Genomic DNA, 25,179 nt, shown 5'->3' with positions numbered 1-25,179 from the left:
TCAAACTCAGTCAGCAGAGACTTGAGACATTAAAGATGAAAAGTTATCGTAGGAATTTTTCTATGTCAAAGCATGTGGGCGTGGCTAAGTCCCAAACTTTGACTATTCGCCATGAAACATCAAGATGCAATAACTTCCACATAGAAGGTCACAGCTGCATCAGACTTCCTATATCTGACTACAGACCACCCCTCATCACATTGAGATGGTCAGTTGATGACATCACCTTAACCCCGCCCACTTCCGACAGGAAGTCACCTGTTTTTTCTATTGTATGTCTTACTTTTACTCTCTAAGTCATATGGGTTTCATCCGGTGTAGGCTGACATGACATGATATGATGATGAACTCTCCCATGATGAACTCGACTGACCCGTGGGGGCGTGGCTAAGTCCCAAACTTTGACTATACAGCATGAAACATGAATGTGAAATAACTTCCAAATGCCAGGTCACAGCTGCATCAGACTTTCTATGTCTCATTATAGACCAGCCTTCATCATAGTTAGGTGGTCGATTGATGACATCACCCTAGCCCCGCCCACTTCCGACAGGAAGTAACCTCTTTCTTCAATTGTATGTCTTACTTTTTCTCTCTAATTCTTATGGGTTTCATCCTGTGCAGACTGACATGAAATGAAATGATGATGAACTCTGCCGTGATGAACTCTACTGACCCGTGGGGGCGTGGCTAAGTCCCAAACTTTGAATATACATCATGAAACATGAATGTGAAATTTCTTCCTAATGCCAGGTCACAGATGCATCAGACTTTCTATGTCTCATTATAGACCAGCCCTCATCACAGTTAGGTGGTCGATTGATGACATCACCTTAGCCCCGCCCACTTCCAAAAGGAAGTCACCTGTTTTTTCTACTGTATGTCTTACTTTTACACTCTAAAACATGTTGGTGTGTCATGGATTCCAACCCTGGGCAGACTGACATAAAATGAGATGATGATGAAGTCTGTAAATCCCTACTGACCTGGGGGGTGTGGCAAAATGGCTGTCCCTCGCCATATGGATCGTCCCAAACTTTGACTATTCGCCATAAAACATGAATGTCAAATAATTTCCAAATGCCAGGTCACAGCTGCATCAGACTTTCTATGTCTCATTATAGACCAGACCTCATCACAGTTAGGTGGTCGATTGATGACATCACCTTAGCCCCGCCCACTTCCGACAGGAAGTCATCTGTTTTTTCTACTGTATGTCTTACTTTTACACTCTAAAACATATTGGTGTGTCATGGATTCCAACCCTGTGCAGACTGACATAAAATGAGATGAAGATGAACTCTGTCAATGGCATCTGACCCTTGTGGGTGTGGCAAAACTGGCTGTCCCTCGCCATATGCATACGATCGTCTCTTATTCACAAACGCATCATCCAATTTGCACCAGACTTTTTATGAGTGACACTTGTGAACCTCTAAGGAGCCCAATAGAGTTTAATTGCAATTTGACTCCACTGCGCCCCCTAGGTTAATCAAACAGCTGTATCTCCTTGCCACATGGCCCGATCTGCTCCAGATTTTGGGTGCATCGCCAGGGAACGCTGCCGAAGGCATCAAAGCGGATCGCGTGGAGGACGGCGCGCGAGCGTCGGCGGTGGCCGGCGGGAGGCGGTGCTGGAACATCCGCGGTGGCTATAGGCTTGAGCGGCGCTTGGCTGCGAGGGCCGCTTGAGGCTCCGCGGAGCTTTAATTATTATTATAGTTCTTGTGCCAAATGAATTGGCTTTTTGGGGGCTTTATCATATTCAAAAACTCACCAAACTTGGCGGGGGCATAGAGCCCGGTGCGAAATTTTGTATTTTATGGTCGTTGCAAAAATCGCAAAAGAAACGGCTCAAGGGCGCCACCTAGCAACTTTCAAAGGACCCTTTCCTATTCACTTACTTTATCGTAGAGACTTGAAACTTGGTACACTTGTACAGCTCCCCAAAACACTCAGAATTTACAATTAATGTCATAGTGCAAGTATCACAGATTGTCGGCCATTTTGGATTAAAGTTCCGATTTTGACCCGATTTTGGGCGTTTGCAGGGTTCGCATTTGATCGAACTTGTCCTAGGGATTTCGATCGATCGGCTTCAAACTCGGTCAGATCGTTCATAAGGCATGGCCGATCCAAAGTTATCGTAGGTTTGCGTTTTCGGGCTTGCTGAAGGGGTCTTTCCGGGGGTCAAAGGTCACCGATTCGCCATGAAACATCAAACTGTTATAACTCTTTGAAAAAAACTCATAGAAGCACCAAACTTTCAGTGATTGATCATCATGGGATGCTCTACAATACCCAACGGTCAAATGATGACGTCACTTAGGCCACGCCCCCTGAGAACAGGAAGTGTCATTTTTTACGCTGAACGGTCGCTATCTGACCCCTTTGACCTAATCGAGGTGAAACTGTGTCCACAGACAGAAAACATGTTGGTGTGTTGAGGATTCCAAGCCAAGCTCATTTGAATCCAGCAGGTGGGCGTGGCGGCGTGGCGAAGTGACCCTAAACGCCGTGTCCTTACGTTTGGCTGTGGATTCCACAATTTTGAGGCCAGCTGCACCAAACTTGACATGAGTGATCCTGGTAGGGTCCCCTACGATCCTATGTTGTCATAGTCTGACGTCATCTAAGCCCCGCCCCCTCAGAACAGGAAGTGCTTTTTTTTCCATGGAAAGCTGCCTTTCTGGCTCACTGCACCTAATCAACATGATTCTGTGTTGGATGACAGATAACATGTTAGTGTCACTTGCTTTAAAGCGCCAAGAGTCTTCTGTAGAGGGCGTGGCCGTGGGACCGCAGCGAAGCAGAGGTAACGCCGCCGCCATACGTTTGGCTCTAGATTCCACATCGTTCAGCCCAGCTGCACCAAACTCACTAGGATGCATCCTTATCCATCCCCGAACAGGAATCCATAACAGTCGTTGATGGGCGTGGCCTAATTTCTCTACAGCGCCCCCTAGAAATTTTTAAATGATCAGCCCCAAGCCATGCTTTAACCTAGAATTATGAAACTTGGTACACATGTGTATCATGTCAGGACCTACAAAAAAGTCTCTTGGAGCCATGGTGCAAACCCAACAGGAAGTCGGCCATTTTGGATCAAAATCAGCCATTTCCTCTTTTTCATAGACATCGCATCTGATCTATCTCCTCCTGCAGCTTTTGAGATAGAGACTTCAAACTCAGTCAGCAGAGACTTGAGACATTAAAGATGAAAAGTTATCGTAGGAATTTTTCTATGTCAAAGCATGTGGGCGTGGCTAAGTCCCAAACTTTGACTATTCGCCATGAAACATCAAGATGCAATAACTTCCACATAGAAGGTCACAGCTGCATCAGACTTCCTATATCTGACTACAGACCACCCCTCATCACATTGAGATGGTCAGTTGATGACATCACCTTAACCCCGCCCACTTCCGACAGGAAGTCACCTGTTTTTTCTATTGTATGTCTTACTTTTACTCTCTAAGTCATATGGGTTTCATCCGGTGTAGGCTGACATGACATGATATGATGATGAACTCTCCCATGATGAACTCGACTGACCCGTGGGGGCGTGGCTAAGTCCCAAACTTTGACTATACAGCATGAAACATGAATGTGAAATAACTTCCAAATGCCAGGTCACAGCTGCATCAGACTTTCTATGTCTCATTATAGACCAGCCTTCATCATAGTTAGGTGGTCGATTGATGACATCACCCTAGCCCCGCCCACTTCCGACAGGAAGTAACCTCTTTCTTCAATTGTATGTCTTACTTTTACTCTCTAATTCTTATGGGTTTCATCCTGTGCAGGCTGACATGAAATGAAATGATGATGAACTCTGCCGTGATGAACTCTACTGACCCGTGGGGGCGTGGCTAAGTCCCAAACTTTGAATATACATCATGAAACATGAATGTGAAATTTCTTCCTAATGCCAGGTCACAGATGCATCAGACTTTCTATGTCTCATTATAGACCAGCCCTCATCACAGTTAGGTGGTCGATTGATGACATCACCTTAGCCCCGCCCACTTCCGACAGGAAGTCACCTCTTTTTTCTACTGTATGTCTTACTTTTACACTCTAAAACATGTTGGTGTGTCATGGATACCAACCCTGTGCAGACTGACATAACATGAGATGATGATGAACTCTGTCAATGCCTACTGACCCGTGGGGGAGTGGCAAAATGGCTGTCCCTCGCCATATGCATACGATCGTCTCTTATTCACAAACGCATCATCCTATTTGCACCAGACTTTTTATGAGTGACACTTGTGAACCTCTGAGGAGCCCAATACAGTTTAATTGCAATTTGACTCCACTGCGCCCCCTAGGTTAATCAAACAGCTGTAGCTCCTTGCCACATGGCCCGATCTGCTCCAGATTTTGGGTGCATGGCCAGGGAACGCTGCCGAAGGCATCAAAGCGGATCGCGTGGAGGACGGCGCGCGAGCGTCGGCGGTGGCCGGCGGGAGGCGGTGCTGGAACATCCGCGGTGGCTATAGGCTTGAGCGGCGCTTGGCTGCGAGGGCCGCTTGAGGCTCCGCGGAGCTTTAATTAGGCCCGAGCAGCTAAGCGCTGCGAGAGCCTATTGAAACCTTGCTGTTTCTTATTATTATAGTTCTTCAGCCAAATGAATTGGCTTTTTGGGGGCTTTATCATATTCAAAAACTCACCAAACTTGGCGGGGGCATAGAGCCCGTGTAAAATTTACGTATTTTAAGGTACCTGCAAAAATCGCACAAGAAACGGCTCAAGGGCGCCACCTAGCAACTTTCGAAAGACCCTTTCCTATTCACTTACTTTATAGTAGAGACTTGAAATTTGGTACACTTGTAGAGCTCCCCAAGACACTCAGAATTTACAATTAATGTCATAGTGCAAGTATCACAGAATGTCGGCCATTTTGGATTAAAGTTCCGATTTTGACCCGATTTTGGGCGTTTGCAGGGTTCGCATTTGATCGAACTTGTCCTAGGGATTTCGATCGATCGGCTTGAAACTCGGTCAGATCGTTCATAAGGCATGGCCGATCCAAAGTTATCGTAGGTTTGCGTTTTCGGGCTTGCTGAAGGGGTCTTTCCGGGGGTCAAAGGTCACCGATTCGCCATGAAACATCAAACTGTTATAACTCTTTGAAAAAAACTCATAGAAGCACCAAACTTTCAGTGATTGATCATCATGGGATGCTCTACAATACCCAACGGTCAAATGATGACGTCACTTAGGCCACGCCCCCTGAGAACAGGAAGTGTCATTTTTTACGCTGAACGGTCACTATCTGACCCCTTTGACCTAATCGAGGTGAAACTGTGTCCACAGACAGAAAACATGTTGGTGTGTTGAGGATTCCAAGCCAAGCTCATTTGAATCCAGCAGGTGGGCGTGGCGGCGTGGCGAAGTGACCCTAAACGCCGTGTCCTTACGTTTGGCTGTGGATTCCACAATTTTGAGGCCAGCTGCACCAAACTTGACATGAGTGATCCTGGTAGGGTCCCCTACGATCCTATGTTGTCATAGTCTGACGTCATCTAAGCCCCGCCCCCTCAGAACAGGAAGTGCTTTTTTTTCCATGGAAAGCTGCCTTTCTGGCTCACTGCACCTAATCAACATGATTCTGTGTTGGATGACAGATAACATGTTAGTCTCACTTGCTTTAAAGCGCCAAGAGTCTTCTGTAGAGGGCGTGGCCGTGGGACCGCGGCGAAGCAGAGGTAACGCCGCCGCCATACGTTTGGCTCTAGATTCCACATCGTTCAGCCCAGCTGCACCAAACTCACTAGGATGCATCCTTATCCATCCCCGAACAGGAATCCATAACAGTCGTTGATGGGCGTGGCCTAATTTCTCTACAGCGCCCCCTAGAAATTTTTAAATGATCAGCCCCAAGCCATGCTTTAACCTAGAATTATGAAACTTGGTACACATGTGTATCATGTCAGGACCTACAAAAAAGTCTCTTGGAGCCATGGTGCAAACCCAACAGGAAGTCGGCCATTTTGGATCAAAATCAGCCATTTCCTCTTTTTCATAGACATCGCATCTGATCTATCTCCTCCTGCAGCTTTTGAGATAGAGACTTCAAACTCAGTCAGCAGACACTTGAGACATTAAAGATGAAAAGTTATCGTAGGAATTTTTCTATGTCAAAGCATGTGGGCGTGGCTAAGTCCCAAACTTTGACTATTCGCCATGAAACATCAAGATGCAATAACTTCCACATAGAAGGTCACAGCTGCATCAGACTTCCTATATCTGACTACAGACCACCCCTCATCACATTGAGATGGTCAGTTGATGACATCACCTTAACCCCGCCCACTTCCGACAGGAAGTCACCTGTTTTTTCTATTGTATGTCTTACTTTTACTCTCTAAGTCATATGGGTTTCATCCGGTGTAGGCTGACATGACATGATATGATGATGAACTCTCCCATGATGAACTCGACTGACCCGTGGGGGCGTGGCTAAGTCCCAAACTTTGACTATACACCATGAAAGATGAATGTGAAATAACTTCCAAATGCCAGGTCACAGCTGCATCAGACTTTCTATGTCTCATTATAGACCAGCCCTCATCACAGTTAGGTGGTCGATTGATGACATCACCTTAGCCCCGCCCACTTCCGACAGGAAGTCACCTGTTTTTTATACTGTATGTCTTACTTTTACACTCTAAACCATGTTGGTGTGTCATGGATTCCAACCCTGTGCACACTGACATAACATGAGATGATGATGAACTCTGTCAATGCCTACAGACCCGTGGGGGACTGGCAAAATGGCTGTCCCTCGCCATATGCATACGATCGTCTCTTATTCACAAACGCATCATCCTATTTGCACCAGACTTTTTATGAGTGAAACTTGTGAACCTCTGAGGAGCCCAATACAGTTTAATTGCAATTTGACTCCACTGCGCCCCCTAGGTTAATCAAACAGCTGTATCTCCTTGCCACATGGCCCAATCTGCTCCAGATTTTGGGTGCATGGCCAGTGAACGCTGCCGAAGACATCGAAGCGGATCGCGTGGAGGACGGCGCGCGAGCGTCGGCGGTGGCCGGCGGGAGGCGGTGCTGGAACATCCGCGGTGGCTATAGGCTTGAGCGGCGCTTGGCTGCGAGGGCCGCTTGAGGCTCCGCGGAGCTTTAATTAGGCCCGAGCAGCTAAGCGCTGCGAGAGCCTATTGTTCCTGTACTGTTTCTTATTATTATTACGATTCTGCCACCCTTTTTAGGGGGCTTTTTGGGGGCTTTATCATATTCAAAAACTCACCAAACGTGGCGGGGGCATAGAGCCCGGTGAAAAATTTCGTATTTTAAGGTCCCCAGAAAAATCGCACAAGAAACGGCTCAAGGGCGCCACCTAGCAACTTTCAAAAGACCCTTTCCTATTCACTTACTTTATCGTAGAGACTTGAAACTTGGTACACTTGTAGAGCTCCCCAAAACACTCTGAATTTACAATTAATGTCATAGTGCAAGTATCACAGATTGTCGGCCATTTTGGATTAAAGTTCCGATTTTGACCCGATTTTGGGCGTTTGCAGGGTTCGCATTTGATCGAACTTGTCCTAGGGATTTCGATCGATCGGCTTGAAACTCGGTCAGATCGTTCATAAGGCATGGCCGATCCAAAGTTATCGTAGGTTTGCGTTTTCGGGCTTGCTGAAGGGGTCTTTCCGGGGGTCAAAGGTCACCGATTCGCCATGAAACATCAAACTGTTATAACTCTTTGAAAAAAACTCATAGAAGCACCAAACTTTCAGTGATTGATCATCATGGGATGCTCTACAATACCCAACGGTCAAATGATGACGTCACTTAGGCCACGCCCCCTGAGAACAGGAAGTGTCATTTTTTACGCTGAACGGTCGCTATCTAACCCCTTTGACCTAATCGAGGTGAAACTGTGTCCACAGACAGAAAACATGTTGGTGTGTTGAGGATTCCAAGCCAAGCTCATTTGAATCCAGCAGGTGGGCGTGGCGGCCTGGCGAAGTGACCCTAAACGCCGTGTCCTTACGTTTGGCTGTGGATTCCACAATTTTGAGGCCAGCTGCACCAAACTTGACATGAGTGATCCTGGTAGGGTCCCCTACGATCCTATGTTGTCATAGTCTGACGTCATCTAAGCCCCGCCCCCTCAGAACAGGAAGTGCTTTTTTTTCCATGGAAAGCTGCCTTTCTGGCTCACTGCACCTAATCAACATGATTCTGTGTTGGATGACAGATAACATGTTAGTCTCACTTGCTTTAAAGCGCCAAGAGTCTTCTGTAGAGGGCGTGGCCGTGGGGCCGCGGCGAAGCAGAGGTAACGCCGCCGCCATACGTTTGGCTCTAGATTCCACATCGTTCAGCCCAGCTGCACCAAACTCACTAGGATGCATCCTTATCCATCCCCGAACAGGAATCCATAACAGTCGTTGATGGGCGTGGCCTAATTTATCTACAGCGCCCCCTAGAAATTTTTAAATGATCAGCCCCAAGCCATGCTTTAACCTAGAATTATGAAACTTGGTACACATGTGTATCATGTCAGGACCTACAAAAAAGTCTCTTGGAGCCATGGTGCAAACCCAACAGGAAGTCGGCCATTTTGGATCAAAATCAGCCATTTCCTCTTTTTCATAGACATCGCATCTGATCTATCTCCTCCTGCAGCTTTTGAGATAGAGACTTCAAACTCAGTCAGCAGAGACTTGAGACATTAAAGATGAAAAGTTATCGTAGGAATTTTTCTATGTCAAAGCATGTGGGCGTGGCTAAGTCCCAAACTTTGACTATTCGCCATGAAACATCAAGATGCAATAACTTCCACATAGAAGGTCACAGCTGCATCAGACTTCCTATATCTGACTACAGACCACCCCTCATCACATTGAGATGGTCAGTTGATGACATCACCTTAACCCCGCCCACTTCCGACAGGAAGTCACCTGTTTTTTCTATTGTATGTCTTACTTTTACTCTCTAAGTCATATGGGTTTCATCCGGTGTAGGCTGACATGACATGATATGATGATGAACTCTCCCATGATGAACTCGACTGACCCGTGAGGGCGTGGCTAAGTCCCAAACTTTGACTATACAGCATGAAACATGAATGTGAAATAACTTCCAAATGCCAGGTCAGAGCTGCATCAGACTTTCTATGTCTCATTATAGATAAGCCCTCATCACAGTTATGTGGTCGATTGATGACATCACCCTTGCCCCGCCCACTTCCGACAGGAAGTGACCTGTTTTTTCTACTGTATGTCTTACTTTTACACTCTAAAACATGTTGGTGTGTCATGGATTCCAACCCTGTGCAGACTGACATAAAATGAGATGATGATGAACTCTGTAAAGGCCTGCTGACCCGTGGGGGCGTGACAAAATGGCTGTCCCTCGCCATATGCATACGATCGTCTCTTATTCACAGACGCATCATCCGATTTGCACCAGACTTTTTATGAGTGACACTTGTTAACCTCTAAGGAGCCCAATAGAGTTTAATTGCAATTTCACTCCACTGCGCCCCCTAGGTTAATCAAACAGCTGTATCTCCTTGCCACATGGCCCAATCTGCTCCAGATTGGGGGTGCATGGCCAGGGAACGCTGCCGAAGGCATCGAAGCGGATCGCGTGGAGGACGGCGCGCGAGCGTCGGCGGTGGCCGGCGGGAGGCGGTGCTGGAACATCCGCGGTGGCTATAGGCTTGAGCGGCGCTTGGCTGCGAGGGCCGCTTGAGGCTCCGCGGAGCTTTAATTATTATTATTTTTATTGTGCCAAAAGAATTGGCTTTTTGGGGGCTTTCTCATATTCAAAAACTCACCAAACTTGGCGGGGGCATAGAGCCCGTGTAAAATTTACGTATTTTAAGGTCCCCAGAAAAATCGCACAAGAAACGGCTCAAGGGCGCCACCTAGCAACTTTCAAAAGACCCTTTCCTATTCACTTACTTTATCGTAGAGACTTGAAACTTGGTACACTTGTAGAGCTCCCCAAGACACTCAGAATTTACAATTAATGTCATAGTGCAAGTATCACAGATTGTCGGCCATTTTGGATTAAAGTTCCGATTTTGACCCGATTTTGGGCGTTTGCAGGGTTCGCATTTGATCGAACTTGTCCTAGGGATTTCGATCGATCGGCTTCAAACTCGGTCAGATCGTTCATAAGGCATGGCCGATCCAAAGTTATCGTAGGTTTGCGTTTTCGGGCTTGCTGAAGGGGTCTTTCCGGGGGTCAAAGGTCACCGATTCGCCATGAAACATCAAACTGTTATAACTCTTTGAAAAAAACTCATAGAAGAACCAAACTTTCAGTGATTGATCATCATGGGATGCTCTACAATACCCAACGGTCAAATGATGACGTCACTTAGGCCACGCCCCCTGAGAACAGGAAGTGTCATTTTTTACGCTGAACGGTCGCTATCTGACCCCTTTGACCTAATCGAGGTGAAACTGTGTCCACAGACAGAAAACATGTTGGTGTGTTGAGGATTCCAAGCCAAGCTCATTTGAATCCAGCAGGTGGGCGTGGCGGCGTGGCGAAGTGACCCTAAACGCCGTGTCCTTACGTTTGGCTGTGGATTCCACAATTTTGAGGCCAGCTGCACCAAACTTGACATGAGTGATCCTGGTAGGGTCCCCTACGATCCTATGTTGTCATAGTCTGACGTCATCTAAGCCCCGCCCCCTCAGAACAGGAAGTGCTTTTTTTTCCATGGAAAGCTGCCTTTCTGGCTCACTGCACCTAATCAACATGATTCTGTGTTGGATGACAGATAACATGTTAGTCTCACTTGCTTTAAAGCGCCAAGAGTCTTCTGTAGAGGGCGTGGCCGTGGGACCGCGGCGAAGCAGAGGTAACGCCGCCGCCATACGTTTGGCTCTAGATTCCACATCGTTCAGCCCAGCTGCACCAAACTCACTAGGATGCATCCTTATCCATCCCCGAACAGGAATCCATAACAGTCGTTGATGGGCGTGGCCTAATTTCTCTACAGCGCCCCCTAGAAATTTTTAAATGATCAGCCCCAAGCCATGCTTTAACCTAGAATTATGAAACTTGGTACACATGTGTATCATGTCAGGACCTACAAAAAAGTCTCTTGGAGCCATGGTGCAAACCCAACAGGAAGTCGGCCATTTTGGATCAAAATCAGCCATTTCCTCTTTTTCATAGACATCGCATCTGATCTATCTCCTCCTGCAGCTTTTGAGATAGAGACTTCAAACTCAGTCAGCAGAGAGTTGAGACATTAAAGATGAAAAGTTATCGTAGGAATTTTTCTATGTCAAAGCATGTGGGCGTGGCTAAGTCCCAAACTTTGACTATTCGCCATGAAACATCAAGATGCAATAACTTCCACATAGAAGGTCACAGCTGCATCAGACTTCCTATATCTGACTACAGACCACCCCTCATCACATTGAGATGGTCAGTTGATGACATCACCTTAACCCCGCCCACTTCCGACAGGAAGTCACCTGTTTTTTCTATTGTATGTCTTACTTTTACTCTCTAAGTCATATGGGTTTCATCCGGTGTAGGCTGACATGACATGATATGATGATGAACTCTCCCATGATGAACTCGACTGACCCGTGGGGGCGTGGCTAAGTCCCAAACTTTGACTATACAGCATGAAACATGAATGTGAAATAACTTCCAAATGCCAGGTCACAGCTGCATCAGACTTTCTATGTCTCATTATAGACCAGCCTTCATCATAGTTAGGTGGTCGATTGATGACATCACCCTAGCCCCGCCCACTTCCGACAGGAAGTAACCTCTTTCTTCAATTGTATGTCTTACTTTTACTCTCTAATTCTTATGGGTTTCATCCTGTGCAGGCTGACATGAAATGACATGATGATGAACTCTCCCATGATGAACTCTACTGACCCGTGGGGGCGTGGCTAAGTCCCAAACTTTCACTATACACCATGAAACATGAATGTGAAATAACTTCCAAATGCCAGGTCAGAGCTGCATCAGACTTTCTATGTCTCATTATAGATAAGCCCTCATCACAGTTATGTGGTCGATTGATGACATCACCCTTGCCCCGCACACTTCCGACAGGAAGTGACCTGTTTTTTCTACTGTATGTCTTACTTTTTCTCTCTAATTCTTATGGGTTTCATCCTGTGCAGACTGACATGAAATGACATGAAGATGAACTCTGTCAATGGCATCTGACCCTTGTGGGTGTGGCAAAAATGGCTGTCCCTCGCCATATGCATACGATCGTCTCTTATTCACAAACGCATCATCCCATTTGCTCCAGACTTTTTATGACTGACACTTGTGAACCTCTAAGGAGCCCAATAGAGTTTAATTGCAATTTGACTCTACTGCGCACCCAGGTTAATCAAACACCTGTGTCTCCTTGCGATATCAGCTGATCTACACCAGATTTTTGTGCATTGACTGGGAGCAATGTCGAACATGACAGGGTGACTATCTTCAGGGCTGGTTTGGCAGCTCCGTGAGAGCAAGGCGGTGGCTGGGGGTAGGCGGTGGCTGGGGTGACATGGTGCTGAGGGGAGGCAGTGGCTGGGGGGAGGTGGTGCTGAGGGGAGGCGGTGGCTGAGGGGAGGCGGTGCTGGAACATCCGCGGTGGCTAGGCTTGAGCGGCGCTTGGCTGCGAGGGCCGCTTGAGGCTCCGCGGAGCTTTAATTTTTTTATTGATTTTATGTAGACATCAACAAAAGTAAACAAAAACAATTCACAATTCACCACAAAGGCACTGCAGTGTCTACATGAAAACATACAGAAAGCCTAAATACACAAAACACAAACATTATAAGTCCCCAAACTGTCGAAGGGCTATTTTTACATCTTAATGATGCAACTGAAATGCCTTGGATTACTTGAGTCGTATATTAATATTTTTGCAATGATTAAACTGTAAGTTTTAGTACTGAAAATGTTATGGTTTGCCACACATGTACGCTAATTATCTGTAAAATTGCTAAGCAATTCAACATCTAATGCTTGATGATGTACAAGTTACTCACATTTTAAATGTACTCTGAATAAAGCTTAAATTCAAATTAAAACATTTTTTACTGGTAACATCTACAACAGGTATGATGACAGAAATGCATATTGGTTTATCTGTGGGTGGTCACTTCCCCCTGGGTGACACTTATGTGAAAATGAGACAGCACTAAAGCATGAGAGCCAATGTGTCTCTGGCCTATAAGACTGATTAAACTCAACAAACAAAAGCAGCGGACATCACATCTTACAAAAGAGGGCAACACTGTAGAGCTCTGGAATCCCCCACAGGAGAAATGTGCTGCCAAATGCTGAACATCAAATGCTCTCACTAGGGGGTAGCACTAAGAGCTCCCTAAAAACCAATATTCTAGCTCCCACTGCTCTGAATGATTCAAAAACCACTTATTTACATAAGGTGGCATATCAAGGCAATTTCTTTCAACAAGGAGTCTGTTTTTCAAAGGATTAGACCCTCATATGCAAACACTGGTGATTTGATTAAAGCACAAATGGTGCTAAGATATGTAGATAGAATTTATTTATTTAAATAAATTAAACTGCATGTGACTTACATGTAAGCACTTTGGAGGAACTTCTGTCTATTCAATCACTGAATGGGCAGGAGAAATCTGGTTCTGTTCAGAAAAAAGTCTAAGTCCAGAGCTAAACTGAACTGAAGTGCTGAGGTTGGACCTTACGAGAGCTGAGGTGAACTGAAATGAAGGAATTATGATTATAACGAAGATTGAGCCCAAATTATCTCTACGTGTTTCATGAAGTCATACAGAAAATAATTCAGGTTCCTGCTGCTGAAGGTGGTTTGAGGAGCTACTATCTTTATTAGTTTAAGAATTAAAAACTGCTAGAAAATTGTCACTGTTTCAATATTTGAATTTGCCAAGTTTCTTTTGTATATGACTGTATTTTACAGGTAGAGGTCTATTCAGTATTATTATTCCTTCAGGGTTTCCATCTGTCTTTTTTCTTTTTTTTTTGGTTTGCATGAAACTGTATAATGATGATGATTTAATCAGTAATCATTATGATTATGAACTTCTTAGTGGGGAGTCTGAACAATGGCCAAATAGCACTAATTTCTCAGATGAAGAGAGAAATAGCCACAGCCTTGCAGTGAGATAAAAGAACTTCTGTCCAATTCAAAGTCGAGAATAATATCAGGGGAATGATAAAAGGCACCTGACAGCAAAATTGACTTGTCTGAACAACGGCCTGTCTATGCAATCAGATTTCTCATCGACAGAATGTCTGCCTTGTTGCCCTTGCCCGTTCCGCTCCCGTTTGACAAACAGCAATCATTTCAGGTCGCTGAAACAAAGCTGCCGCAGCTAATCCGAAAACTCTGTTTGACAGCAAATTCCTAATCCCTAACCGGGATGCTGATGAGGATGTTGCCATTTTAACTGCAGATCTAGTAAATGCTCAGACACATACATTCTAACATTTAACAGCCTGCCACTCTTTGGAGAGCCCTGTCTCTGGCTCTATTAGTTACGATCTATAAAATTCAGAGAGGTTACAGAGGACAACACAAAATCACATCAGGGGCAAACAACATGGTACTGCTCTAAATCTAATTCTGCTTTCTTCCCAGGATTGAACATTCTGTACACTCTCCCAAACGTTTTCTCTTAGACATAATGCCAAACAATTTGCAGCTAAATTAGACACCAATAATCGTACACTTTTAGAATGTAATCAAGTGTGGAAGTAACAGAACCAAATCTAATTGGCTTTCTTCATGTGGGGGAACGGACACAACAAACTAATCAAAACGCAGCAGTAAAAAGAGGGAAAACATTATATTTTACCAAACTGACAACAGAGCATCAGGAATTGCAGAACTGAGATGTATATTGAGCCTGACTGTGGCATTAGTTAAAGAGCCTGGGGGAAGGCAAACGCAGATGGTCTCTCTGTTATAGTGGACAGAAAATGCAGATGGGTAAGCAAGCTTTGGCTAACTTTCATTGCACGGCTCTCCCGAGAACTGTTGCTACCTCGCTGTGAAACCCAAAATGACAGCGATAATTACCCACTAAATCTCTGAAAACCAAATAAAGCGCACAAAGTTGAGTTGTAAAATAAGTAACATAACCAGATCAGGCTGAAATTTCAAGAAGCAGAGCCACAGAATGTGAGAAGAAACACTGGCATTTTCTAGATCTGAAATGAATCCCTTTAAAAATCACAGATGTTATTATATGTTCTCTGTCTTTTGCGTATCTGAGCTCAGGTTGTGGAGGCAACAGGTCCAGGAGGAAACCCCAGCGACACGCTCCAGCTCATGGGGGGATCTGTTTCCAGGTCAGATATACAGTCCCTCCAGTGGGTTCTGGGTTTTTCCCTGGGTCTAGTCCCAGTGGGATGGGCTTGGAAAATCTCTAAAAGAAGGAGAGAGGTTTGCTTTTGGGCTAAGCTTTTTCTTCACCACGACAGACTGGAGCATACTCCACATCACTGCAGATGAAAATCCAATCCGTCTGTCAAGCTCTCGTTTTATCCCATCTCTGGTGAAGACAACACGGAGATATTTAAACTCCTCTGCTTGAGGCAGAGACTAACCCTGAACCGAGATGGTGCAGTCCACCTTTTCACAGTGCAGAACACCATGGTCTTGGACTTGTATATTTTATTTTTTTAAAATAATTCAATGTGACTCATGTCTGCAGTGAAAAGGACTATATACAAAAACCTCAGGAAGGTGTGAGTTTCTTGTAGGTTAATTCACATTGGAGGCAAAGATTGCTTGTGTGACATTTATAAAAAAAAATGAAAGAAATCAGCCAAGATTTTGATGAGAAATACTGTGCTATAATTACATTATGAAATCTTGGGCGGCGGCCCACAAAATCTTATTAAACCCCTATTAGTAGATCGTACTTTCTATGTCTTTTAATCTGAATTTCAAATCTAGAAACCCCTTCTGGCAATAGCTTAAGGTCTCGTATTCCTAACTATCCTGCTTACAGTTATGTATGATTTAAGATGCAGCTTGCTTGCTCTGCATTTTTTAAATAATTATTAGTACATTTCAGAAAGCTATGCTTATGAGTGAACAGTCTCCATATGGCACAAGCTGCAGAGAAGCTTTAATTGCTTGTTTGATTGCTACTTAATCCTTTCCACGTAACAGCAGGAAGTGAAAGTGCAGTGCTAATCATCATGCTACGATCTAATGATGATCTGATTCCAGGGGAAACCAGGGAGGCAAATAAGGGCAGTAATTAAAAAAAATGCTAAAGAGCATCTGTTGAATTTCAATCAAAAGAGCTGATTGAAATTCCCTAAATGTGCTAAAGTCCTATAGATTACTCAATGTCGAGATGTTCGACATTCCCTCGGTGAGAGAAGCAATAGTCCAGACTCTGAATACATTGCTCCAGTTATTCCTACAGTATGGGTTGCTTAATTGGAAATCTACTGGATTTGATTCATGCGAGACATTTCTTGTCCTATTTTCATCGTTAATGACCAACTAAAATTTAAGCTAGGTTTATATTACAATAAATATTTTAATTAACAATAAACGTTTTAATTATGTTTTTTAAATCTCTTTCTCACATGCTGATTTTATTTTAATTATGCAAAGCACTTTGAAATGCCTTGCTGCTGAAATGTGCTATACAAATAAAATTTGATTGATTGACTGATTGATTGATTAAAGGAGTTTTTCCCAGGAGGTACTTTCTCAACACTGTGAAAACATAGTAACCGTATGTATACTTTTGCACATGCTCTGATTTACTATTTTTCTATTCTGTTTATGTATTCTGTTTAGTATTTTGTCAAGACTTTTTTTCTAACAATGGATAGCTTAATCAGAAGTCTGGACTGAATCAAAGATTTAAAAAGCTTCGCCATGGAAATGTGCATCAGGTCTTAGCCATTGCGCACTTACTGAGGTGGTCTGAAGTTGTGGAGAGGAGGGTATCTAGTTCGGAAACCCCGGGTCTCATCAATGCTAATTAATATATAATTATATTATATATTATATTAATAGTTTCAAACCAATCCCTTTTGCAAACATTGGAGAGAAGGAGTTGGATCAGCTTATCTAAGCTTGAGCATATTATGCATGGATGTATGTATGCATGTATTTATAAATAGATGGATGGATGGATCTTATAAATGGCAACATTGGAAGAAGCCATAAAGATTTCAGAAGTCTTTGGTACTTTGGCAAATATATCAATTAAGAGTTCAGAAAATTATGTCAGCTTATAAAAGAGATTTACATGTTCTCTCACCTATAAAGTGTCATAATTAAACTACCGTAGATTGAAGCAAATGACCATGTGAATTGAACTTTACTGCAGCATTCAAAGTATAGAAGAGACAGTATAGAGCTGATTAACATCAAGGTAAAACAGAGGATAATGTGCAAAAAAACTCACTTCAGCTCCTTCTTTCACTAATGTTATGCAGATTTATTCATGTGTTGCACAAAGAAATATAGGCTCCCGGGTCCATCGCAGTGGAAGAACAGTGCAATAGCATTACTGTCAGGAGATAAAAGTGATTTTCTGCTGTTCTAAAACAAAGTAAATCAGACTTTCCGTCAAGGCCACTTCCATCGTAACACAAACCTCCATATCTCTGATTTAATGTCTCACATAGAGGTCCGTGTATGTGAAGGTGGTAAGAGTGTGGTTTTACTCTGCAATGACATAGGGACAAGTCCTGGTGCAGAAAGTGACAAATAGCTGCTGGTAATGACAAGCTGTCTGATACTCATGTAGAACCCCGAAGTGAGAAAAATCAGCAAAAGACATTCAACTTGTGTGTTGACAAATGACAAACTGCCAAACATGGATGGTGACTTACCCCACACGGCTGGAAGATCAGTCCATCGACTTCATGGCTGACTTGGGAAGTGAAGCTGCCTTCGAGGAGCTGAAAAAAAAGAAGACATAGTTTCTGTTAAGGAAAACTGACAGACACAGATGGTAGCTGAAAGTTTTAGGTGGAAACAGATTAAATTAGATTATTTTATAAACTCAGTTCCAGCCAAAGAGCCTGGCAACAACCTTGGACATAAACCAAAAATAAGTAAGCTTTAAGAAAACCAGAAGGCTTACACTTCTAAGCGCAAGCATGATACTATCTTTAAATCCGTCTAGCTCTGAAACTAAGCCCTTATCTGTTGTCCGATGACACATGATGGAGAGATCCAAATCTGTAACCCGACAGACCAGGTTGAGGACAAGAAAAGAGCAAATCATTAAGCTCCTGATGACTGGACCAGACGGATTTCACTACATCCATTAACATCAACCTAGACAACTGAGTCACAAAAATCACACAGCAGCCTGACAAACCCAGGGGAAACGGCAGAGGTGTATAGTAACACAATGTTGTCTTTACTATAAAAAAACATCAACTACTGATCCAACTGTAGCAAGGGCATCAAATATTTTAAATCGATGCATTTGTTCCAACTTTAGTAATGGAAGAAGTTTCAAAAAAAGAAAATGTTCCCATTTAAATTGCTATACTTATTTGGTGGGCATATGGGTAATACCTAAAAGGTTGCAAGATTTTGTTGGATATCTACCATGTCAATAATATATTTTGCCTGTAGGATAAACTTTTAGTACCTTTAATGCCCTTATTTCATGTTTTTTGGCAGAGATGCTTGAGCTTACAAAGTGTGTTGGAAACAAAGACAGAAAAATAGACTTGAAAATGTGGACTGATTGTAGTCGATATTGTCATTGCAATACTGTCTTACTGAAATCTCTTCCCCATCAAGAAATTAAGGATATCTAATCAACGGCGTTCTGTATGTTTTGAGTATATCGCCATAGAACCGGTTTACCTCTTGAGTTTTGTAGTCTGTCATTGCCTAAATTACCAATAGGTAAGAGGTAGATGGCTTAAACAAGAACAAAAGTAAAGAAATTACAGATCAGACTGTCATTTTAATGAACACAGCATTTTCAGTTTGTTCTTACTATGCAACAATAACCTCATGTGACAAACTCAAATTTGAGCCAATGATCCAGTGAGGGAGATAAGCAAAATGGGGAAAAAAAACCTCCAGGGGGTTTTGTGCTGCAGTGCAGCTCATACTGACAACAATCACTTTACTACACTGGAGACACTTAATATTCATTGGTTCTTTCCCTAAAACAACACAGAACAGTTTTACATCAATATAATGAAAACCTTATCCTTCACTGGCATAATGACTGATTGGACAGTCTATTTCTACACTTTGACCCATTCAGCCTGACATCTGAGGCTAAATAGAACATTAAGTTCAAAGTCGTGTTATGTTTATGATTCCTCGAGTGCAAAAGTGCAAAAATGATCTTAAACAATTCTATATTTTCTACAAAGATAGAGTTGTTGCCAAGAGGGTGAAAAAAATAAGAGAAAACAGATCCTTGACTTTGTCTGCATATAATGCGATGTTTAACTGGTAAACCTCAACATAACCACATATCTACAGACAGAAAGATCACATTTATTTGTGTATCTTTATGTGTTTAAGAGCTACAAGGAATTGGATAATAATAGGCTGAATGTGCTTACTGACAAACTGGTGACTCAGAAATACACACTGTCTCACATAATGGGTTCACATTACTTATGATGCCTTACCAACAACATTGCATAATTACTGCATTTTAAGCTTATTTTGTTGACCTTAAATCAAAGTAGGTGTAATGGTTGATAGCAGGATTATCCTCAGTGGGATTATAAAACAACAACAAACAAAAAAACAAAAACAATCTATGTTGGAAAAAAAGGTATTTTTGTAATGCAGATATGCAAATCCTGACAATGAGTCATTTAAGCTTCATCATAATCATGATCTTTTAAAGTGATGTGAGAAACTTTGGAACAGTATGTAAAAACTTTTCAGCATGTTCATGGAGGGGGTGAATGTAGTCAGGCAGGAAATGGCCCTGGTCAATAAAACTAAAAAAAAAAGTGAAAGCATTAGTCCACCACTGTAAATATCAGGTACCACATCCATGCCGATAGGTTTAAATCTAGCAAACAGCAGGAGGATTTAGAAAAACAGGAAGGTAGCTAAACATAAAACAAAAGTATTATTGTGTGGAATGGAAAAAAAATAAAAATAATAATATCACAAATTCCTGTCCCTGTTTACCAGAACTTAGAAGAGGGATACACTTTGGACAGGTGGCCTATTTACAGTGATTTACAGTACAATTGAAGTTCATTTTTAACTTTATCATTTAAAAGACTGCAAAGTCAACAGCTTGGTGAGAGCTATGGGACAGTTAAAAAAAATCACATCTGTAAATGAGGCTTGTAGAAATTTTCACAGAATACAATATCACTCAGTAAAGTGTTGATCCTCCATTGCATCTAAACACCAAGGGATCTGAAAATACACAAGGAGAATATTATCTGTCTCTGTAAAGAGAAATTATTTGACACCCATCAACCGGAATAAATTCTGTTATTTTTCTGCTTTGACAGTCCAGATGGGAGGTTTCCAGACGGGGGGGGGGGGGGGATAAAGACATTACAACCATTTACTTGTTGACAAGGTAAAGTATTTAGCAAATATGAGAACTGTCTATGTCCATCAGAGCCACATTGAGCTAAGTCACTTTAATTTTGTGGAAGATGAAAGGTTGTCATCCCAAGGTCTGACGATGTTTAAAGACAACCCAGGAATACATGAAATTGTGTACTAAAATAAAGTAATGTGCACTTCTGTCTGTGCATGCTTGGTAACCCAGGGGCGTAAAACTCAAATCCTCAAGAGCCAGTGTCCTGCAACTTTTAGAACTGCCCCTGGTCCAATTCACCTTTATTAAATCTTGAATTGTCTCCAAGACTGTCAAGTTGCACAGAGCTCTGCTAATGACTTACTCATTTGATTTAGGTGTGTTGAAGCAGAGACACATCTTAAAGTTGCAGGACTCTGGTCCTCGAGGACTAGTGCTTGACAACTGTGCCTTAAGGCTTTAGAGCAAATAGGCTTTAAGATAGAGGTTTCTTCTTTGAAAGATACTTTATCAAAGCATACTGTTAAGCTTCTGTCGTGCTTCTTCTTTTTATGTTTTTGTGAAACATCAAGTCATATCTCATCTATAGAGTATGTGCACTTGCTATGACGTTGATCTTCTATATGAATTATCTGTGCATTGGTATAGGGTGCAAAATATACAGAATGATCTTGAATCAAAGCAGTATGTAACGTTTCCTGTGGTGTTGCCAGCTCAGTTTTTCTTTGCTCATACTAAGTGATTCTTTAGCCATTTTGGTCTGAAAGTTCATTGCTCCATACACATTTCTTTTGTGCCTCCAAGTGATAAAATATTTTTCAGCTTAATTAAGTAGAAAAAGTTGTCAGGATGGATGACATGGACTTCAACTCTTACCAAATGATATGTCTTTTTGATGAGACATGTTTTACTTTACTCAGTCAGAGCCCTACAAACATTAAACTGCTCACAAAACATAAAACTTAGATTCAAATGGGGTAGTTGTACAAATAAACAGCACACAGCAATTATATTTTCCAATATAGAAATATTTGACACTGGCTTGGAAGCGACAATGGAAAAAAAGCAACAATCCAAACAATACGGTCACATTTTGGAATTCTCAAACATTTTCAGATTTGATTTTCATCACTAAATTGTAATTCTCATAATTATTAATATGGCCTGGTAAAAATAAGCTATACTAAAATGGCCTGCCCCTAATGACAGCTACTTTAAGCATTTGACATGCTGAAGTGATCAAGTCGAGACATAAACTGTATCTTTGGGATGTTAATCCAGAATTGTTTTCATCTTATTACATTAAATATGACACAAAAACAAAAGTCAAAATAGGTCAGCTAAATTCTGCTTCCACCATTTAGTTTTTTCAATATAATTTCAATGTTCTAAAGGTACATGAGCATTTTGGCATCCATACTGCAATCAATATTAAATTTGTTTGGTAATGTAAACCAAAACACATCAAGCTTATGATCTGAATTTCCTTTTTCATAACTCTTCTGCAATGCAAATTTCTATTAAGATTTATAAAGACCCCGTTGTAAACCACTACAACCAGCAGTGGAGAATTCCACTGTAAAGCTGGCAGTAGGTGCATCGCATCACTGAAAAATAGCCCTCACTCCTCCCTCATGGAAGAATTTATTCCATTAAACCACAGGATGAACTCCCATTCCCACACTTTATTGCTAACAACTATTTTTCAGCAAATATGCTCAAGGAAACCAAATGAAGTCATTAGCCCTTTGAGGAAAGGACACATCAAGATAAAAGCAACAGAAAAATACTCTCCCCAATGCATCTGCAAAGAAAGGAGAGCAGCATCAGTACTCTCAAGAACGATGAATGAGTCACAGCAGATCACACAAAGCCTGACAACCGTGCTGACATGGAGAAGGCAGATAGCCAGACTAAAAAGAAATGATGCTTTTATGAGAGAACGGCATGTAGGCGGTAAGATCTGGGAGTTCCATTTCAGTTCTCCTGCCATCTTAGCACACCCACCCACCATCCTCAGTGAGCACAGTGAACCAGGGATGGAGAGACGAGGAAGAAAGACAGATTTCCACTCACACATCCTCCTACAGTAAGGAAGTTCCTTGGGGGAAGGGGCAGGTGGGGACAGAGATCCAGATTTCATGGTAAATCTCTTTTGGGAAAAAAAAAGAACACAAAGCGAAGACTACAACAGCGGGGTTGTGTAGGAGGAGATGAACAGCAAAGCCTCATTAAGAGATCAAGATTTCACTGTAGACTCGAGGGCAGAGACGGGACAACAGAATTAATTCCTAATATGCAAGCAGTCACCCTATTTCTTTGTAAGGTGTTGGAGTGATTGAGGTCAGCACACTTCCCTCTTCAAGGTCTCATGTTTGCAATCATCTCACAGCAGGACACAATGACGCATGATAGCTAAATTGCTCATTGCCCTGTGGGACGCACTTAACATTAAGTATCTCATTCATGTTCATTCATATTTTTATGTAACCTTTTTTATGCTGAGCCTTTTTCCAAAGGAACAACTGCTATGATCCCATTGCTACGATTAATTTTTTCTATCTTATTTGAGATTTAGTTCGCATTTACTAAATTGTGCAGAAAAGAGGAAATTATTTTGCTGGTTCTAAGAAAGAAATAAAAGAATCAATCTCTGCTCACATCCTGCCAGCGAAAGCTTGAGAGCAGTTTGATTCGCTCTCTGTTTCCATTTTGGCTCTTGGTCCCAAAGCATTCTATCATTTTCATGGATTCATTTCGTTTCCCCATTGAATGGGATACTAGGTTCTGCTGTATGATATTACCCACTTTTGTTTCTGACAGTCCAGGTTAAAGCTTTTGCAATACCAATCATTTATCTTGATAAGCCAACCTTCCAAGGAAACTTGGCTTTTTCTGTCTTGAGATTAGTCTCTGCAGAGTTTTGGCCTTTTCATTTGTTGCTTTCTGATTACATGACTGAGGCACAGCAGAATGACAGAGCAAGTGAAACACTTGGCCTTTTTGCAGTGGAAAAAAGTACTTTGTTGTCTTCCCATTGATTAGCTCCTTCCAAAGTGTCATCACCGCTCCAGCTTTTGTTTACATCCAGATCTAAAGCACCTGGCTTCTTCAGGTGGAGAATTATGATGCATGTCTCACGCCAATTTTGTAAAAGTTGGATCAAATAAAACGTGACCATTCTGACTACAGACCCAAATATGAAAGTGGCACAAATTGGATTTTTTGGGTGGTGAAAAGTTTAGAATTGAGGCACTTAGACTTGAATAAAAAAGTCAAATATGGGGCAAAAAAAAGAAAAAAAACAAAAAAAAAAAACGGCATGGATCACATTTGCCTGCTGTGTAGATGTGTCCTTAGTCAAGTGGCAATGTTGTGCAGCGTGTCTCTACACCTGATCGCCTTCACTCACAGTTTTGACTCCAACACATTACTTGCTGCCAACACTTATAAACCTCTCTGTCTGTTACCGAGACGCCAGCTCCTTGCACAGCAAACCACTTATGTAGCCATCAGTGGCCTGTGTCTTGACTTTTTCTTTTTTTTTATCAGTTTATACAGCTCAACAGCCCTAAAACCATGCTATTAACAATTATCAATCGTGTTCTGTGTTGAGATTCAAGTGAACATTACTTTACTAACATTTGTAAGGTACTTTGTTAAAGTGGGTGATAGTGTTTATTATGGGAATATTTTCAAAAGGAGGAAGAAAGAGGTAGTACTTTGTCTTTCTCACAAAGACTGCTTGTATCTAAAAACACAAAATAAGGTGAACTGAATTCTCTGGGCCTGACGCACACTTAGTAAGAAATTATTGCAAGTGTAATCAGGCAATCAAACACTGTGGGACAATCATGCAGAAAACAGTGCATGGGGTCTGACTAATGTGAATATGTGCCTTATTGTGAAATGACAGAAGACGCACAATGTAAATGAATGGAAAGTATCATTACATGATCACTGCAGACTTAGAGTTTAAATACATTTACAAAAATTTAAAAATCTTTAAATGAGTGATAGCAGGACTGCTATCACAAATAATCAAGAGCTGTCAGAAAAAAAGAGAAAACTCTAAAAGATTGATATTTTTCTTGGTGTTTTGTACAAATACATGCAGTCAAACCTGCTCAGTATGTGAAACTAGTTCAATAAAGCCTCACGTACCTCTGCTGCTGACGTGCCTTTTACTGTCTGGATCAAAGAGTTGAATGAAAGAAAAACTGAATAACAACCTTCTTCCTTGCAAAACTTTTTCATCTGGCTTTCTACTTCCACTTTGGAAACACTCAGCATGGTGAACAACCCTCAGATAATAGTTATTCTGAAACCTCAACTTATCTGCACTCTTAGGACTATTATACACCAAACCAACGTCAAGGACCAGCTGAGACGGCAAACACACCCTATTGTGTCTCCTCACATTGCTAGTGTCTGAGGAGGAAAAAAAAAAGCTTGAATTTCCCTCAAAGGTAAACTCCAACTAAAAGCCCATTGTATAATCGATAGCTGAGTCAGTTTATTTAATTTTATACTGCATACTTAGTTAGTGATCCTTAATTATGTCATAACTATAAAAAAATGCTTTACATTTTTGTGTAAATACAGTGGTAAAGTAAAATAGTATGAGTCCTTTGACCTCTTGCCTTCATCTTAACTGTTA

At 42.2% G+C, this 25,179-nt stretch overlaps 1 protein-coding gene across 1 annotated transcript in view; it reads right to left on the bottom strand.

Annotated features, from left to right (window-relative positions):
• The window catches only part of rngtt (RNA guanylyltransferase and 5'-phosphatase), a 104,517-nt gene that overhangs the window by 31,503 nt on the left and 47,835 nt on the right, over window positions 1–25,179 (bottom strand). Inside the window, exon 12 of the mRNA XM_014978035.2 lies at window positions 17,851–17,919. Within this exon, the coding sequence (XP_014833521.1) occupies window positions 17,851–17,919 (69 nt within the window). The remainder of the gene's footprint in view (window positions 1–17,850; window positions 17,920–25,179) is intronic.

This window comes from Poecilia mexicana, unplaced genomic scaffold (genome assembly GCF_051168715.1).
Source record: "Poecilia mexicana isolate PSO_F unplaced genomic scaffold, ASM5116871v1 scaffold_21, whole genome shotgun sequence".
Classification (NCBI taxonomy): domain Eukaryota; kingdom Metazoa; phylum Chordata; class Actinopteri; order Cyprinodontiformes; family Poeciliidae; genus Poecilia; species Poecilia mexicana.
Note: the sequence above shows the minus strand (reverse complement) of the source record. Positions and strands in the feature narration are given on the sequence as shown.